At 35.0% G+C, this 19147-nt stretch overlaps 2 protein-coding genes across 2 annotated transcripts; both read right to left on the bottom strand.

Moving 5' to 3' along the window:
* Nucleotides 1-703: 703 nt before the first annotated feature.
* Nucleotides 704-4115, bottom strand: LOC127640359 (protein FAM3C-like). Its single transcript, XM_052122871.1, has 9 exons — nt 3862-4115; nt 2968-3042; nt 2735-2791; nt 2503-2620; nt 2370-2428; nt 2084-2134; nt 1652-1736; nt 1394-1541; nt 704-1262 (listed from the first exon to the last, which is right to left on the bottom strand). The coding sequence occupies exons 1-9, from the start codon at nt 3878-3880 to the stop codon at nt 1176-1178; spliced, it is 699 nt and encodes a 232-aa protein (XP_051978831.1). The 5' UTR covers nt 3881-4115; the 3' UTR covers nt 704-1175.
* Nucleotides 4116-4686: 571 nt separating this feature from the next.
* Nucleotides 4687-18672, bottom strand: LOC127640347 (interferon-induced GTP-binding protein Mx3-like). Its single transcript, XM_052122850.1, has 14 exons — nt 18440-18672; nt 18069-18265; nt 13600-13737; nt 12624-12743; nt 11889-12043; nt 11662-11800; nt 11370-11568; nt 9720-9798; nt 8602-8724; nt 8131-8263; nt 7707-7862; nt 7469-7545; nt 7167-7376; nt 4687-7062 (listed from the first exon to the last, which is right to left on the bottom strand). The coding sequence occupies exons 1-14, from the start codon at nt 18517-18519 to the stop codon at nt 6829-6831; spliced, it is 2040 nt and encodes a 679-aa protein (XP_051978810.1). The 5' UTR covers nt 18520-18672; the 3' UTR covers nt 4687-6828.
* Between the last annotated feature and the right edge of the window lie 475 nt (nt 18673-19147).

Below are 19147 nucleotides of genomic sequence, written 5' to 3'. Positions count from 1 at the left end.
CCATTCATTTTAATACAAGTGTTCAGCCTTAGACTAAGCCATCTTTGATATGATGTTTTGTGTCGTGTTTTCATCTGTTGTTTTCTTCTTTACACATCACTGCCTATTACATTTTACGTATGCCAAAAGAATCAGATAAGCAAAACCAATCACATGAAAGCTAACACGAGTTAAAAAGAGAACTGTTTAATAAATGTTACAAAAAAATTAAAATAATAAAACATTGCAACATTCACAAAACATAAATACACCACTGACATAAATATTAATTGTAATGATTCTGTTTACAATCTGATTTTAAACAAGACACAAAATTATAATTCTATGACACATATTTATTATTATATTATATTATATTATATTATATTATATTATATTATATTATATTATATTATATTATATTATATTATATTATATTATATTATATTAGTCCAGGGTGACATCTTTAAAATGCATCATGACTTGCAACGTGGCACCGTCTGGTCTTATTATATTTATCCAACACATCCAATCGCTTCTGCCTTTACATACCCTTGAACTGTATATATCCGATTTGTATTTAGTTTTGCACTACGTATGTGTATGTATGTATGTATGTATATACTGCATGTATATACTGCATGTATGTATATATATATATATATATATATATATATATATATATATATATATATATATATATATATATATACACACAGACAGACAGACAGACAGACAGACAGACAGACAGACAGACAGACAGACAGACAGATAGATAGATAGATAGATAGATAGATAGATAGATAGATAGATAGATAGATAGATAGATAGATAGATAGATAGATAGATAGATACTACTGTTTTTGTATTGTTGTTCACAGGAAGCGTCTGTCACCAAGACAAATTCCTTGTATGTATAGGCATACTTGGCAATAAAGCTGATTCTCTTTCTGATGTATGCTCTCAGAGATGTTAGCAAAAAAACCTGTTCCCACAACAGTACAAAAATTCTTAGGAAGACATGAACACAGTAATAATTAATATATAAACCACATCAGAAATGCAGTTTGACCAGCTTTGCGTTTCATTGTGGATATTGAAATAGTTCCTTGTGATTGACTTGATTGAGTATTTGTCCTTTCCTTTCAGCAGAAAAATGTTTTCAGAGCAAATGCCATCCGAGACTGTAGAAAATATTATTCCAGTCGAGGTATGCAACCTTCCATTTCTATCATTTCTGGCCAGCTTTCATATTTATTGGTTTTCCTGTCATTCTTCAAGTGCTGAAAAAGACAGAAAAGTTCAGGACATTTAATTAGAACTGATCTCTTAAGAAAATCAGTAGATGTTTTTTCATTGCACAAACCTAATCATAGTTTGAGACATGAATTGAAGAATTTAAGAATGACTTTACCTGCTCAAAAAAGGCTTGGATCATTGTTTTCTTCCCTCCCACAAAGATCCAGTTATCTCTGAATTTCACTTTGGAAATGTATGAACTGCCAAGCTCTGTGATAAGTGTCCTTGCCTCCTCATTAAGTCTCCTTGCCTCCTCATTAAGTCTATAAAAGGAATCATACAAAAAAAGGATATGATAAGACACCATCCCGATAAGATGTTAAATGAAGCATATTATGAAACTAGAAATATTTTCATCAGATTTCTACTTTACTTTGTGGCTGGAACATCAAAACTGGCCATCAACACAATTGAACCATCCTCAGTTGACTTCAGAAATGCAATCAAGTCACGAACATCTGTCAGCAACAACAACAACATTCATATCCATTGGGAAAATGACAGAGAGCATATTAACAAACATACATATATTACCAAACTCATTACTTGTATTGCATTCTGTAGGATTTAAAAGTCATAGAGGGGTGTTGACAGAATCTAACAATGATCTATGTTTTAGTGGGCCTGGGTCCTGACTATATATTGTGATCAGTTGAATGCCACTTTGCTGAATAAAAGTGCCAATTTTTTCCATAAGAGCAAACTTTTGGCCACCAACGTGTATATATATATTATACAGTATATATATATTTTTAAAGGCATTTCAACAGAAAAGGTTTTAATGCTGAAAAAAGATACAACATACCTTCATTCCACATATTGAAGCTGCCAGTTTTTCTATGTTCACCTGTTTTTTCTGATTTTTGTAATGAATGAGAAAGAAAACAGGCTTCAAAATGAATGAATAAATATGAACATGTGGCTTGCATAGACTTGTACATTATGAATTGATGGAGCATCATATATGAGAAGACTCAACAGTAACTTTCAGAATAATGAACCTTATATTACAAAGGAACTTCAATCAAAGCAAAAACATGTACTATTTTGACATTTTTTACAAGCAAAATTGCTAATCTGAATATACTCACCATTTATTACAACAATGCTGATTCCTTGGCGATTACCTCTTGACTTTTTTTTTATTATCCTGAAACAAAACAATTGGTTTAAACTGAGAGTTTTTGGTATTAATTTAACTATTTGGAAAAATTAAGTCTTTACATTTTCCCTTCAAAGCATATTTGTGGTCCAACGATGCTTGTTGCTCCACTGGAAACCTTAAAGGCAAAATCGTGTCCAGGGCATGGCGCTGAGAGGCCACATTTGCCAGCTCTAGGACCTGAATAAACCACAAGAGACAGTTAAATGTATATTCTTAAACTTTTACAGTGTAGCATGCATTAAAATTCAAACAGAACTCACTTTGGTGCTGCAATGTTGTGTAATTGCTTACCATCATCTTTGTGATGATCAAATTTTAATTTGACAGAATCCGCTTCTCTCAGTGAATCTGAGGGACAATCAATAATTACAATTTTCATCCTATACATTATCTATATTATTTTATAGTTTCAATATTTTAGTGACACAAACATCACAATGCCAATACACAAAACTCAACTAATTCAACAGCATATCTCTAGATGTGTAACTCACCTACTAAATATGGTAATGTTAATTTAGTACCTGTTTGCAGAAGTCTGTAGATAAGGCTTACGGATATTATAAGGACACACACCATGGAAATGAATTTCAGTTTATCTGTGAAAATAATGTATTCGTTTTGATTATGCAGTATAGTTCTCAAATAAATTTTTGCTAGAAGGTCCAATGTTCACACTGTATCCTTCCAACATATTGTTTTCATGTTCTAAATGTATTATCACCAATTTGTTAAAGGAATATTCCAGGTTCAATACAAGTTAAGCTCGGTCGACCGCATTCATGGCATAATGTTGATTATGCAAAAAAATCTAGGTTACAGTGAGGCGCTTACAATGGAAGTGAAATGGGAAAATTCTAGATGGTTTAAAGGCCAAATTATGAAGCTTTTAATTTTATAAAAGCACTAAAAAAGCACTTAACTCATTATTTGAGCTGTAAAGTTGTTCAAATGTTATTTTATTTAGGATTACAGGGTTTACGCCGTTATTTCGTCATGGCTTCAAGAATCAAAAGTTCCAAGATAGGAGAAATGTTCCACTTTGACTAGGTACTTGTAATTTCACTTAAAATTGAACTATTGCCTTTTAATAGAAGACTACAATGAAACTACGGGAGGGAAGTAAATAATGCCTGCTGGCACTTTCCATAAATAAATCTGCTCTACACTTCTGAACAAGAAGTACCAGGCCTTCAAAATGTAACTTAATTTTGTCTCTCTGCCTCTTAGATAGCACATGGGGACCAACTAGAAACAAAAATGTCAACATGTTTAAACATGGAAGCGATAGAGAAAGCGAGAGAGAGAGAGAGAGAGAGAGAGAGAGACAGAGCGAGAGAGAAAGAGAAAGAGAGAGAGAGAGAGAGAGACAGCGAGAGAGAAAGAGAGATAGAGAGACAGAGATAAACAGAACCAACCTCTTCGAATGTATATCATGACTGAATCGATTTGCTCGCGGAAGGACAATTGCCTTTACTTACTAGAATCCACACGTAGATACACTTTGAGTGAAGGCATACAAGAACAAGTTGTAGTGCAGACTAGACCAATTAAACATTTGTAACCTGTCACTAGATCTCTTTCTATAAGTTTCTTTTTAACTCTTTAGTAATTGTTTTTGCTGATCTATATCTCTGACTGAATAACGTTGTTCCATACTTTAGACTCTAGATGTGAGTAATGGCAGTCCAAACATAGATCTTGTCTTTAACCCATTCTGTCCAACTTGATAAACTTGTTCTTCAGGATTAATATTTAGTTAGTCAAATACCCCAACATAAGATTTTGTATGTTTGCACAGGATCCACCCACGTTAACCGTGGTTAGATCTTATGTAAAGGAACAAAGGTACACCTGGAGACTAAAGAGCTGTAGGGACGGGTGTATACGTTTGTGAACTGTTCTGTAAATCACTTTGTATTACAGGTAACCCATAAATGCATGCTGTTGCGCTAAACATTATTAGACACCTGGTGTCTTTAGTGACCCGGCAGGCATATCTAGCACAAATGGATCTTCAAAATGCCCAGATAGTGACACATTTTCAATGCATTTTCAAGACAATTAGAAAATAATAGAATAGAATATATTCTTATATATTTTGATGCATTATTTTTCATTTGTCAAAGAGATGATGCAACAAATGATAGAATGGGAGTCATTACGTCCATGCTGAAAGTTTATGAGATGCAACTGCTTTTAAACACATATTGAAATGTACATAAAACATAAGCTACACATATGTATTGTTTTCAGACATTTTTGGAGACTAAATATACAAGCAAATTCAGTAGTACACCCAAATATCAGTTCTGTTCATGTGTTGTACTTGCTGAAACAACAGCACCACCTTGAGTAACAAATAGCATGTACAATTTTTATGTGTACACAAGTCTGATATTCTGATCCTTTATGCCGTTATATTTATGCCACAATTCTGCGCATGCATAATGATTTTTTGAGTGATGACAGAACTGATAACAAGGTTACAAGAAAATAAACCAATGAAAACAAGAAACATGAATATGGAGGGAAACATGAAATCACATGACCAGGGGACCATGACATGAGAAACATGAACAAACACATTAAACATTGCAATACTGTACATTTCAAGATACCCCACAGCTTTAAAATGCCAACATAGAATTGAATGTTAATTTAGGCAATATTTATAATATTCATAATATTTATAATACGCAAGGCTGTTGAAGAGAAAATGGGAAAGAACACTAAAGAAGGTGGACAAAATAACATGTTTATTTATTGTGAGAAAAGAGTATTTCATGAAATATTATCATATTATATTGAATCGTTGAATCATATTAGATGCTCTTAGGAGCACAAACCATTAAAAAAAAATACCCTGTATTACATTGTGTACAAGATCTGCTATGCCAATAATTTGGTTTCGCATTGTAAATGTATTTAATAAAAGCAGTTGTAAGGTAATATTTATTAGAATTTTATAACTTGTGTGAATATTTTAGGAGGTACTATTATGGGGTCCCTTTCTAAAATACAGCATCATGTTCTGACTGTGATAATTGACTCATTAGTTATTGCAATCTTTTTCAGATGTTTCCTCTGTGTACTGCCATTCAACTTTGAGCACTTGCCTCTCCTGCTCAAACTCGGTGGTTCCAGCTCCAATTCAGGACAACTTTTAAAATGTGTAATATGAGATGTTTTCTGTTATGTCAGATTTATAGAAGTTATAGTGTCATGTCTTGAAATGAAAGTGCAATACAAAATGTAAATAAACCATAACATGCCTTACTTACTTAAAATAAATTCTGTCATTTTCAAATTCAATCACCCTTTTTTTTTTCTTCATGCATGTAACTACAAAACACAATAAATGAGTACATGGATTTACACACACACAAACACTGGAATTGAACATTACAACTGGAGTGCTTGCATTTTGCTCTTCTCATGAGCCATGTCCACGTTTTATTTTGTGTAGTCAGAAAGGTTTTAAAATAAACCTCAAGTGTCTTTGTAGTTTTGTTTTAACATGTCAGTGAGCATTTATGTGTTAGGGGTGTAGTATTTAAAATGTCATCACTGTTTAGGTAAAGTGAACTGTATAAAAGGACAAGGCAAACTTTGCAGGTGCTACAGTAAATCAGTTAATCAAAGTAAATAATAATAATGTGTTCTTTATGGGTTTATACAGAAATTGTAAAATTAAAGAAAACATTTACAAATTTGTAATAAACAGATATGAGGACAAAATTATTTTAATTTTCAATTGATCATAAATTTAAACAATGAACAGTACTGCTAAATATACTAGGCACATCAATCAAAGAGATTAAAGTTTGTGAACTGCCCGAAGCATCATAAGATGGAAGCAAGAAAGAGACCTGCTTGATTTGCAGCAACCTATTGGCTATAAACGTATCAAGGAAAAGTAATGCATTACAGACTATATCGGTAAATTAATTTGCCAGGCTAATGTTAACATTATTGAAAATGATTAAATGGAAGTTTGGATTTTTAAGCAATCTAGCAATATATCAAAATATCAAAATAATTGATATAGGCTGAAGAGAGTTTTCTGGTTTATGTTGTCAGCAACATTGTGAATTTTCATAAAATATTGCATAATGTCATCTAGTCTCTGGATCCCTTAAATACAATCACTAATAATTTGCTATATTAAAAAATAAAAAAATGACCATATTAATGAATACTACATTGATCAATGTATTTGTAATGCTAATAGTAATATTATTGAAAAATGGTTATGGAAGTTTGAACAATGTGTGAAAATGACAGTAATTTAGCAATACATATAAATCTAAAAAAATTATTAATATGCTCAAGAGTGTTTTATTGGTTAAGTTGTCTAAGACATTAGACAATTTCAGAAAACATTAGACCCCTGAAATAAAACTGCCAATTCTTTCCTGAGCAATACTCAGTCGTGTCAAGCGATCCTGTAAGTCGATGCGCCTTCTACTGACTTCAGAATCCTCATGCAGCATCTCACTCACATTTGCCCCATCTAATAAAGTGAGAATTTCAGTACACAAAAGCTGAGCAGCCTCCTTCAGCATTAAAAAACTGATCAGCATGGGCACCTGGTCAGCCATCCGCTGCACCACAACCTGAAAGAAAACAAAAAGCATGAATATAGCAAGTTACATTTCAGATGGCTGAAGCAAGGAAGTTATTGGTAAAAGTTGCATTATTACAAACTAAAAAGGTCTACCCCATAATAAGCCTGTAGCATTTCACTGTACTGGCTTCTTTTGTCAAAGCCAGGTATTTGATTCTCTGAATATGTTTCTGTGCTAATCTCATTCAAAAACTTCAAGTAGATGCGATCTTGAGTGTAGATCATGTTTTCCATCTCAAACTGCTCCAAGATCCTCTGCTCTGCTTTGGCATGCTGGCTTGACTGAATGTTGTCTATTTTGTTCTATGGTTGAAAAATGGAGAAAACAGTTAGATTTAACTAAAATAAAAATTCAATTGCTGTATTTTTTGCAACTAATTAAGAGCAATATTTACCATAGCAATATTTTGAAGAAAACGGTAGTTTCGAAAACACTGATAAGAAACATCATTGAAATGCTTGAGAATGATGTCTAAAAGAGAAATATATAAATATTAAAAAAACATACAGTAAAGTCACAGATAGGCATAACAATTCACATATGCCAAAACTACTACAGGTGTCATTCATTAATGGACACACTCGATGAGAGAGTCTATAGAATGACACAGACATGAAGATGTGTGATGCTACCTTTTGTAGCATTGAGTGATTCAATGGCTGGCTCCTTAAGTTTTGTCAAATGGTCCTGCACAACCATCTCAAACACTCGGTAGTTGCTAAAGCCAAGCAGTTCCCTCCCTCTGTATCTCTGGCTGCATTCTTTTATATCGGCAGTTAACTCATCAACTTGTTTGGGAAAAGAATAGATTTCGTATTAAATGAATTGTCTTTCATATGCACTTGTTTCACAGCAAACAAACAAGCAGTGACTACAATTAAAGGCTCATGTTGTGCTTTCACATTGACAGTGTTTCTGCTGCTTAATATATAAATGTTAATAGTTAATATGTGTGCCAAAATAAATATATGCTTCTTTAGCATGCAGTGTGAAACAGGCCTCCGAAAAGTACAACAACACAAAATTCTAACTCATAATTATGTTGCTTATACTGACATTGAGCCTTTGTACTGTCAAGATGAACATTCCACTCTTTGAACGCTTCCCGAAGTTGGTTAAACAAATTGTCCTCAAGCATCAGCTCCCCAGATGATAACAACTTGATCTGATCAATGAATCGTTGTAAGGTCTGCAAGAAAGAAATAATATATGTTACATGAACCTGTTTCAAGTTCATTATCATTATATGGCAGCTGCGTTTTCTCGCAGGTAAAAAAAAAAAACTGGATAAGAAAATAATAAACAGTGAAGAAATAATACAAAACAAATATTATGAAATAAGAGAGCAGATAGTGAAAAGACATATTATTATATTCAACAGTGACACCATTGTAGTTTTAGAGGTCCCTAAACAAATTTTGTTATAGTATTTATAGAATCATTCCAAAACCCATGTCCTCTAAATATTTAATGATATTTCAAGAAGCAAGATGATTGTGTGATGGCTTGAGATGGTGAAGTTCTTACTTGAATCAGAAAGAGTTTTGCCCCCTGAGGGTCCTGTGGCGGTCCATCCTCACACTCCTTGAGGTCTTTTTTCAAGTCCCACAACTGCTTTTTTATCTGTTCATCGAGCAGTGGCAGTGATTTCTGACCGATATGGGTAAAGAAATCAATCAATCCCAATCAAACAAAAATCAGTCACACTTTCCCCACACAACATACATTGTTACAAATTTGAGATATATTCATGCGTTTTAATGACATACAACAAATGTGGTTTGAATCATGATATGTGTTATTGCATTTATATTAAACACAGTGTTGAATAAAAACAAACTTTCTGTAATCACAGAAAGTCACAAAACATTATTACTAACAGTGCTTGGAATATATATGCAATGTGCAAGTTGTGGATTCATAAGTAGGCATTATAAAGGGGCATAACTATAAATAGCAGGCAAAGCCCCTACTCTCATGAGTCTATCAATGTTCAGAAGAGAACAAGAATAGAAGAGAAGTTCGACACAGGCTGAAATTGGTTCAGAAGATCACCAGCCCCCAAGAGATGGGTTGGCCAGCCCTGATTAAAACACTTGAGTCGCATGTATTACATTTGTGCTGCCTTTATGTTTTTTATGGAGCTTGAAAGTTTTTGACTCCACTGATTTACATTTTATAGACAAAACAGATATTCTTAAAATTTTTGTCTTTTGTTTTTCGCAGAAGAAAGAAAATCATTTGAGTTTGGGATGCAATAAGGTAGTAGTAAGTAAGGAGTAAATCATGATAATTTTCATATTTGGGCAAACTATTGCTTTAAGAACTAAGATCCATCTTTTTCAGAAAGCGCAGCACTAATCAGTGAAGTAATCTGATCACAATTTATATTTGTAATCAGAATGTGATAAGTAATCTGTAATGGATTACTTTTGAGTAATTTACCCTACAGTGATTGTACATATACTAGTATAATAGAATTACACTATTATTTACATATTTTTGAGCTCTCTCCCCATCCCAAACCAAAAAATTACATAATTGAAAATGTTATCCAAAAATTGCAAAAAAAAGCATTTAAAGTACTGTTGTGGCAAAAATATGAGTGTCAATAGACTGTAAGAGTGAGAAATTTAGAGACTTACTTTGATATGTTCAACGAGAAGCTCAGTCAGTCTGGTGGCAAGACATTTAATAGTCGCTGTTTTTTTAGCCAAGAGGCAGCTGTAGAAAAAGTGACCATTTTTTATTTAGCGGTTGATGAGCTTGATAAACAGGCATTTTCAAAATTTACAACATGCTTTGGTTGTTGTGAATATTACAAAAAACTAACTGTGGCAGGGTGGAGGGCGGGGCCGGGTCGTGATCCTACACACCCGGTCCCGTATTAGGCTAATTAAGCCACCATGAGGGATAAAGGTCGCCTGCAGAGGATCGTGCGGGAGAGAGAGATCGTTAACGGACATGTCCGTCATGTGTGTATTTATGTTGTCTTTTAAATTTATCATTAAAACATTATTTATAACGTCAAGCCGGTTCTCGCCTCCTCCTTTCCATTGATCCCTTTACACTAACATTAAAAGGGATAGGTTACCCAAAAATGAAAATTCTCTCATCATTTACTCTCTCTTCAGCAGAACACAAACAAAACATTTTTGAATAATATCTCAGCTCTGTAGGTCCATACAATGCAAGTGAATAGTGATCAGACCTTTGTAGCTCCAAAAAGCACATTTGGAACATAAAATTAATCCATATGACTCCAGTGTTTAAATCCATATCTTCAAAAGTAATATTATAGGTGTGGGAAACAGAATGAAAAACAGAACAATATTTAAATCCTTTTTATTACACTAAATCTCCACTTTAACTTTCAATTTCAGATGTGAAATTGTGAACGTGAATGTGAATGTGATTACATCACACGTGCTTACCATTGCTGACCGGAAGCATGATTTAGAGTTAAAACAAATACTTAAATATTTATCTATTTCACACCAAACGTGATCGTGTCACTTTAGAAGACATTAATTTAACCGCTGGATTCGTATGGATGACTGTCTGTGATTTTTGGAGCTTCAAAAATCAAATCACCACCCACTTGCATTACAAGGGCCTACCGAGCTGAGATATTTTGCCATTTTTTTTTCAAACGTGTTCTGGTGAAGAAAGTCATACACACCTGGGATATCATGAGGATGAGTAAATAATGAGAGAATTTTCATTTTTGTGTGAACTATCCATTTAAAATATCTTTTAAGGATGTAATTTGTGGTGAAATATTTTCCAATGGATATTGTGAAGTACAGCCAGGATATGCTGAATATTTCGGTTTATTTCAGAAATACTCCCATCACAGGAAACAGATGGAATAAAAAAATACAATGACCTTATGACTCTTGACCTTAAATGTGCATTCAGTAACATTTGTGCTGTGCTAAAACAGTTCTTAGTAAAAATGTGAATGCACTTTTTGTGGTCAGCATGATTAAAATATTCTGTGACCATCCAATTACAGCTGATTATTTAGATACATTTTAGAAGTGAGTAATTTTCGCCTGGTCAAATTATCTTAACATGGCAGTGCTCATGAATGTGCTCGTAGTACCATATCTAGAATAAAGCAGAAAATACGAGTATGAGCAAGTAAATGAGATGGAGATGACCAGTCTTTATAAACTTAATCTTTAAAAATGTTTTGAATTTCTTATTGTGTCTGTTCAAAAGTTAAGCATTTAGAACAAAAAAAAAAAAAACAACAACAAAAAACAATTAAATTTCCTTCAGATTTTAACCTGAAATAGTTATGATTTTCGAAGAAATGTTGCTCCATTTGTGAAGCCTCATTCAGAGGAATTTTGTCATCAATCTGTTTTTGACCTCTACATTTCACCATGATGTAACCCTTGCTGAGAGGGATCAATTTGTTCTGGGCAATTGCCAAAACGTTAATTTCTGTTCCCACATCTATGAGGTCTGGCTTGGTCAAAATGGCTGAAAGAATGAAAAATAGAGATTTTGTCAAATGTTTTGCTGACACATTCTCAAAGTTTAATTGCAAGACATGCTGATTATTTGGTACATTACCGACAGTCCTTTTACCATCCGGATCTACTTCTTTTGCCATTTTTAATGCTTCTGTTGTGGCAATGTCAATGTTACAAGGGACCACTACCATGTTTATAGTTTCCTGCCTCTCAATATATTTCATAATCAGAGTTTTGATCTATACAAGACACAAAGATTTAGTCTTAAAACTGAATGAGTATGGTAGGTTACTTAATGTGTCTTGCAAATGAGATTGGACTACTAACCTTGTTTCCAATATCATCTGGTTGTCCTTTTACTGGGACTCTGGCAATTCCAGGTAAATCAATCAGTGTGAGGTCACACACATCTGGTGACATGACCTCTAAAGTGATTAGTTCATCAGAGATTCCTGACCCTTTTCCTGCCAGCTCATTCTGGGCTGTAAAACACATATACTGCAGAATTAATTATGTTTTGCCTTTGTAAACCACGATCAAAATTGAGTTAATCAGGTTGGCAAATATGTCTTTGTTATGAGGATCCTGGGCAGGTGTCAGAGTCACAGAAGAAACTAATCAAAAAGGCTCTACAAGCTAAAGTGAGTGAGTGTGGTGACCGCACCTTTTAGTCATTTTTCAGTTTTTTCCTTTGTTGGCTGTGATGTTTGATAAGGCATTATTTAAAAAGTTTTCTCAAGTGTTTTTTATTTTATTTGTTTTAAAATAAATATCAAAGCTGTGTTTCGATCCTCAACCTTATTCTTTTGGAGTATATCATTAGTTATTTTGTGAATGCAGTTACAGTTAAAGAGGGCATTGTTAGGCATGACACGCAGCAGAGTGCCTGAAATACTATCAGCCATGATTATATAGCATGGCCTCGAATGCCTTATTGCTTTTATAAAATGGTCAATATAATAATAAAAATATTAAGGGTAAAAATGTCCTTTTTAACAATGCTATTTTATTAGCCAAAATAACAATAAATAAAAACAATAAATTGTGAACACTTTTACTAACCATCTGCAACGTGTTTTTCAACTAGCGATGGATCCCCAAATTCAATTTTCTTCTCCTTGTAGGATGTATGTGACTTCCTGCTGAATCCATTTGCCATTTGGCCAGAAACCTTACTAAGAACTGTAAATTTACATGGTTAAATTGAATGGTAAGAATGATAATCAGACTTTTGCATGTAAGTGACATTAGTAATTCAAATCAAACACATACAGACAGTTTGCTAAAGTTACATTTAAAGCTAATTTACATTGTAAGGTTTTCAAGTAGGCCTACTCGTGGAAACCCTAATTAAATGGTTCAAATGTATTTGATTAGGGTTGGAGCTAAATGCTGCAGGGCACGTCCACCATGAATGGAATTGAATAGGACCTCACTTCACACAGAATTGTTTTTTATGTCAGATAGCCTAAAATGTACATCAAGTGGCAACATCTAAATTAACTGTTTTTATTCAAGTCAAGATATTATAATATATCTGATAAACCTGATAAAACACCAACAAAAGTCATTTTTATTGGTTTGATCTGTGGTAGAAATAGATCCTTGAGGTAACAGTTGCAGGTTATCAATGTGCAGTATAGACACATAGACAGTGTACACATATCCCTGCATCTCAGCTACAAGCACTAAGCCTAATAAGCATGTTATTACAGTACATTGCTTTACCCAGAATTATAATTGTGAATCTTATCACACTAAACTACCTAAATTATCATATGATGTTTTCATCTCTATCAGATGGAAAGCGGAGAGGAAGACAGGAAAGGACAGAGGAGAAGAGGGGGAAAGGGATCAGGAAAGGATCTCGAGCCAAGACTCAAACTCTGGTCACTTGCGGTGACTGCATCGTATCAGACCACTGCCCACAAGTTTTTGTAACACTTTATTCTTACACTCAAACATAGACTTTAGTCACACAAATCACTTTAATCTTACAATTCAAACATACAAAAAAATTGCAAGCAGTTTTACTTACCAGGTCCAGCATTTTTTACAGCTGAGGATGAATCCACAAACTCAATTCTCTTCATACGGTAAGAAATAATTGCCTTCCAGTTGACTCCACCTATAACCTTCCTCAACCTCAGCTCTAGTGGGCATCTGGTGACAATTCCTACACCGAACACAGTTCAGTTATCGCAAGCTCTTTTGACATTTAATTATGTGCAAGAATTATGAATTATGGAAATCTACAAATCAGAATTCAGTAGTTAAAATACTAATTCTTGATTGTCAACAATTATAGAATTTCAACTAATAAAAGATGTAATTTCTATATTTATAATTTTTATTAGTAGAATTCTCAGTGGTCTGTGTTTCATTCCAGTAACAAATGCAATTACAGATAAACAGTAATACATTTATTACTAATTGAAATTCCAATGTCATGTATCAGCTACGCACTTCTATAGTAAAATGTATAGAATTTTAATATCAATTATAACATTGTTACTAGTGCACATGTCTGTCCCTGACATCAACAATTAAAATACAAGTTTACAAATAGTAAAAATGCTTGTGTTTTATATTTGTGATTTGATTTGAACTACTGGCAATGTTAATTTCAGATATCTATAATGTTATTGTAACTAGTAAGAAAGCATTTAAAGATATCTTTAATTACCCTTCAATTTAAAAACCAAATATCTGAAATAACAAATCTGAAATAACAAATATTTACAGATATCAAAAATGATATTTTTACTTGTTTTAATAACATTTTTGATATCAGGAATTAACATTTTCAAGAATGTAACAGTTGACATAAAAAACGATAAAAGAAAATCCAGTTTAAAACACATGTCAGGTTCTTAGTGTCACAGTTATTCACCGTTCTGTTCCCTGGACTCTTATTTTGAAATGGTTTGTTGTCCTATGGCTTCAGATTCCTCCGGACTACACTTGCCATAACGCACTGCCCTCATCACTGCCATCTGTTCCCAATCCTCCTCACCTGTTCTCCATTCCCTCATCTGCACCCGCTTGCATAAATACCCTTCTGTTTTATCCATTCCATGTCAGTTCTTCAATTGTCACGTTGTACTGTTGAATTGTTATGTTGAGTTTGTTACTTAGTAGTATTCCACTCCAGCGTATTTTCTAGATTGATTCCTTGTACGTTACTTCTTCCACTCCAGCGTTTTCTATTAAAAGTCTAATGTTACTCCAGTGTCTCCTCTATTCCTCTCCACAAACACCAATGTTACAGAAGAACTGACCGACTAAAGGACCATACAAAATGGATATACCTGCCTTAAGAATCCCTCTCTTCAAACAAGGGGACCTTCCAATTGAGGATCACATCTGTGAGTTTCTACATCTTGCGAATTTGGTGCACTATCCTGACCACTCCCTGGTGATTTTCTTCAGGGCTGGTCTTAATAGTGCACTAAAGGAGCTGATGCCTCTGGAGAATCCTCACTGGACGCTGTGCGAATTCGTGGAGGTGGCTCTGCAACTTTGCGGCTCCCCTTTCACTGTGGATAGGGAGGATGACGACATTGAATCTCCTCCCACAGTGGATGCCCTCAAGCCTTCCACGGCCCCTGTCGCCAAGGGAACTAAAGAGCCAGTGCCAATGCCTGTAGCCTTCCCCCTGTGCTCTTGTCCACGGCTCCTAGCTTCACGCCCTCCGAGGCTCCTAGTGCCACGCCCTCCATGGATCCTTGCTCCAGAGCCCTCCACAGCTCTTAGTCCCGAGCCCTCAATGGCTCTGCCTTCCATGGCTTTGCCCCTCGAGCCTCTCACAGATCTGCCTTCCATGGCTCCGCACTCGGTGTCTCCCACAGCTCCGCCCTCAATCCCTGGATCTCCACCTCCAACAGCTCTGCCCATTAAACCATGGTCTCCTCCTTCTAATCCTCTTATCCCAACTCCTGCTGCTCCACCTGCCTATGTCAAGCCTCCCTTGGCTCCACGCTCTGAATCTCCCACAACTCCACAATCAACCCCAGAAACTCCACCTCCTACGGTTCAGCCCGCTCTGCCACTATCTCCACCACCTGAGTCTCAAATCCTCCATGCTCCTGTGGCTCCATCTCCAGACCCATCTTCGGCTCTGCCGCAAGCTTGAACAACAGAATGGGTGAAAAGAGGGGCGATACACACTGACGCTCTATAGATGTATTCAATTGCTCACAAGATGATATCTGACGAAACCGCATATGAGCGCACACAAACCGACTGTCACCAATGGCGATTAGAATTTAAACGATTGTCGCAATCAATTATTTTTGGTCACATTTGCTACCATTTTAGTCGCAGTCTGGAGCCCTGTGACGGTCACTCACTTGCGGCATACTCATGTCAGTCGCTGTCCCATGGGACTGCGGCATCGTGTTTACTCTTTGGAAGGTTATGTTGTGTAGTGCGGCATGATGGGACTCCCCATATGCGTCAGCAGAATGCAATGTCAAGTGTACTGAGTCGTAAGAAAACATCTCGGTTACGTACGTTACCTCGGTTCCCTGTGAAGAAGTGAACGAGTCATTGTGAATGCTGGCCACACTACACGACTCTTTGTGTTCTTTGAGGTATAAGCGATGATGATTGATACTCAATCATACAGATGAATGAAAGTGACAAAATGAATGCATGTAATGTGAATGTATGCTTAGGCTATGTGAATCATAAGGGGCTTTCACTTAGCCTAAAGATTTTTGTCTTGAAACTGAACAAATGCACACAGAACAGGATTAAAATTACGGGCATCAGTATTAAACTACTCATAGACCTGTCTATATATTAACAGATCATCTGGTTAGAGAGCAAGGTACTGTATACTTGTAGCCTTACTGACATTATGCACCATGCAATTTGTTACAGCCTTGTAAAAAGACTATAGGTGAGCCGATATGAACCAGCCATTGGAGGAAGAAAGAAGAGGATGAGGATGGAGAGAGAGAGAGAGAGAGAGAGAGAGAGAGAGAGAGAGAGAGAGAGAGAGAGAGAGAGAGAATCTCTCATTGTACACTCTGGATCTAATCTCCTCTGTTAACCATAATTTAATTATTTATTTAGGCATATTTATTTACATTTTAAACTACGTGGTCACATTATTCACATAAGTCCTCTTAAATAATCTGTTGAATAAAAATATGTCTTTCTATTGCCATTACAATTATGCTTATCAAAGAAGACTAATATAATGATTACGTGTCTTGTAATTTTGACCTATCACATCACATGCGCAGAGACTACCTATTGATTTCATAGCAATTTTTTTTCAACACTTTTTATCCTCTGAAATAGTTTACAATGGCTTTCCAATGATCAAAATTAATTAATAAAAACTGTAAATGTCCCATTGTCTTTGATAAACTCAGAAATATGCCAGAACTTTTAATAAACTACTAGGATAAAGCTGCTTTTGAGAAATGCGACTTAAGTCCTACTAAAAAAAAATTAGCATCACGTCACTAACACTAGTAATACATACACAACAGATATGTGTATTTGGAATTTAAACAAAAGTAAGAAATCAATTCTGCATTTGTGTCAGTCGGAATTGCGTTTTGAAAAGGAGAGAATGACAAATTATTGAAATTCTACTAGTTGCAGTTACAGATATCAAAAACTATTCTTGTTGGAATTTAATTATATATATATATATATATATATATATATATATATAAGTTATTTTGGTTGGCTTTTATAATTTCTATAATTTAGGTTTCACCCAAACACAGTGTTTGGATTTAGAAAATTTTAAATGAGTTCCTTCTTAAAGTGACGTCTTGAAAATCTAATCCAATTTATAGTGTGTCACACCCAAGCGTTCAATGAAAAAGAAAGTACTTTCTGTGAAAAACACGTCAGACATGTTGTGACCCGCACAAGAAGAGACAGTCACAATGTCGAAATCAAACAGATTTATTAGGCAATTTTATTGACCACACCCTCACCTCCACATCATGGGAATACCTATTCTTATGATGTGGAGGTGAGGGTGTGGTCAATAAAATTTACTCACGTGAACTGTGGAAACCGGTTCCCGCTTCCCCCTTTATCTACCCAACCCCAACCTTTGTTACACTTTTCAGTCACACACAATAAGGTCGCTTTTCAGCAGTACACAAAGTTATACATGAGTTATGATGTTATTTTTTAAATCAACAATCAAAGTTTTTAATGGTGCAAATGTAATCACTGATTTCAAAAATTAGTATTTGCACTAATTAATTAAATTAATTAAATAAAATAGTCATTCCATTCCTGATATCAAGAATTAGCAATTAAACTTATGAAAATTAAATTGCATCAATTGCATATTATAGATATTCAATCAGATGAAGTGGTGGGATTGATGTAAAAAGTACATAATATATGCCTATTCAAAAACACAAAGAGCTGCTGATTAAATAAAATTGTTTTCTTATTAGCATTTCATATACTTTTATAATATTAGCATAACTAGTAGCCAAAGGAGAGAAAAATAGTCCTGACCACTCCCTCTCGGTAATGCAACTCCAGACAGTGCTTCCAACACAGAACTTTTTCCAGAACTCTGGTCGCCAATCACTACAATAGTTGGCAATCCCAAGTCCTTATGAATGCCAACTGACCGCAGAGTGTCAATCAGATCAATGTATGGACGAATGTTCTCCTCTAAATGACTGTGAACCTCTCCCTCCATTTTATAACTGTAAAGATAAGAAACATTTTTTTACTTGTATTTAAATGTACATTTCTAATTGTTTTTCAGTGCACATAGCAAGAAACAAATCTGACCAAAAGTAAATAAAATATTTATTTCAAAACAAATAACACAACCAACCATTCATACAAAATTAGCCTAGTTTAATAGGTACACATACCTTCCAACACAAGAACTATCAAAGTCTTCATTGTCATCTGAAGCACCGCTGCTAGAAAAAGATGAGAAAGCAGAAAACATGCCTGAAGAATTACTTGTCACAAAGTTAATTATTATTGTTTTCTTAATTCTTTTGGTTGGCTTTTATAATTTCTATAATTTAGGTTTCACCCAAACACAGTGTTTGGATTTAGAAAATTTTAAATGAGTTCCTTCTTAAAGTGACGTCTTGAAAATCTAATCCAATTTATAGTGTGTCACACCCAAGCGTTCAATGAAACAGAAAGTACTTTCAGTGAAAAACACGTCAGACATGTTGTGACCCGCACAAGAAGAGACAGTCACAATGTCGAAATCAAACAGCTTTATTAGGTCACAAAGCGTGCAAAGTACACAAAAAGGGCAAATCCAGTGAAGAGTAGTCAAAGGGAGCGTGAGGTCGAAGCCGGGGAATCAGTAGATGAGAATAACTAGTGGGAGCAAAAGACAGGGGAACAAGGGAGCTGGCAAGCTAAGAGGAAGACAAGAGGAGGTCAAAACTAGAAGAGACTAGCGGGGGCAAAGACACGGAAACTAAATACAATAACCAACCCGAAGTGAGACTAACGGGTTGTGATATATATAGGGGCGAGTGCAGGTGTAAACAATGATAGGTGATGAGACGAGTGCAGGTGAAACTAATGTGGTGACTGAGAGCGGGCGCAGGTGT

This window comes from Xyrauchen texanus, chromosome 49 (assembly GCF_025860055.1).
Source record: "Xyrauchen texanus isolate HMW12.3.18 chromosome 49, RBS_HiC_50CHRs, whole genome shotgun sequence".
Classification (NCBI taxonomy): Eukaryota; Metazoa; Chordata; class Actinopteri; order Cypriniformes; family Catostomidae; genus Xyrauchen; species Xyrauchen texanus.
Note: the sequence above shows the minus strand (reverse complement) of the source record. Positions and strands in the feature narration are given on the sequence as shown.

What these genes read in the sequence shown, in the direction of transcription:
- LOC127640347 (XM_052122850.1), bottom strand. Translation starts at nt 18,519, where the DNA reads ATGTTTTCTGCTTTCTCATCTTTTTCTAGCAGCGGTGCTTCAGATGAC. An exon ending in TGAAAAACACGTTGCAGATG is followed by an intron (nt 12,044 to 12,623) that starts GTTAGTAAAAGT and finishes TGTGTTTTACAG; the next exon opens with CCCAGAATGAGCTGGCAGGA. An exon ending in GGATGGTAAAAGGACTGTCG is followed by an intron (nt 11,569 to 11,661) that starts GTAATGTACCAA and finishes TCATTCTTTCAG; the next exon opens with CCATTTTGACCAAGCCAGAC.
- LOC127640359 (XM_052122871.1), bottom strand. An exon ending in CTTCAATATGTGGAATGAAG is followed by an intron (nt 1,737 to 2,083) that starts GTATGTTGTATC and finishes TGTTGCTGACAG; the next exon opens with ATGTTCGTGACTTGATTGCA. An exon ending in TCCAAGCCTTTTTTGAGCAG is followed by an intron (nt 1,263 to 1,393) that starts GTAAAGTCATTC and finishes TGTCTTTTTCAG; the next exon opens with CACTTGAAGAATGACAGGAA.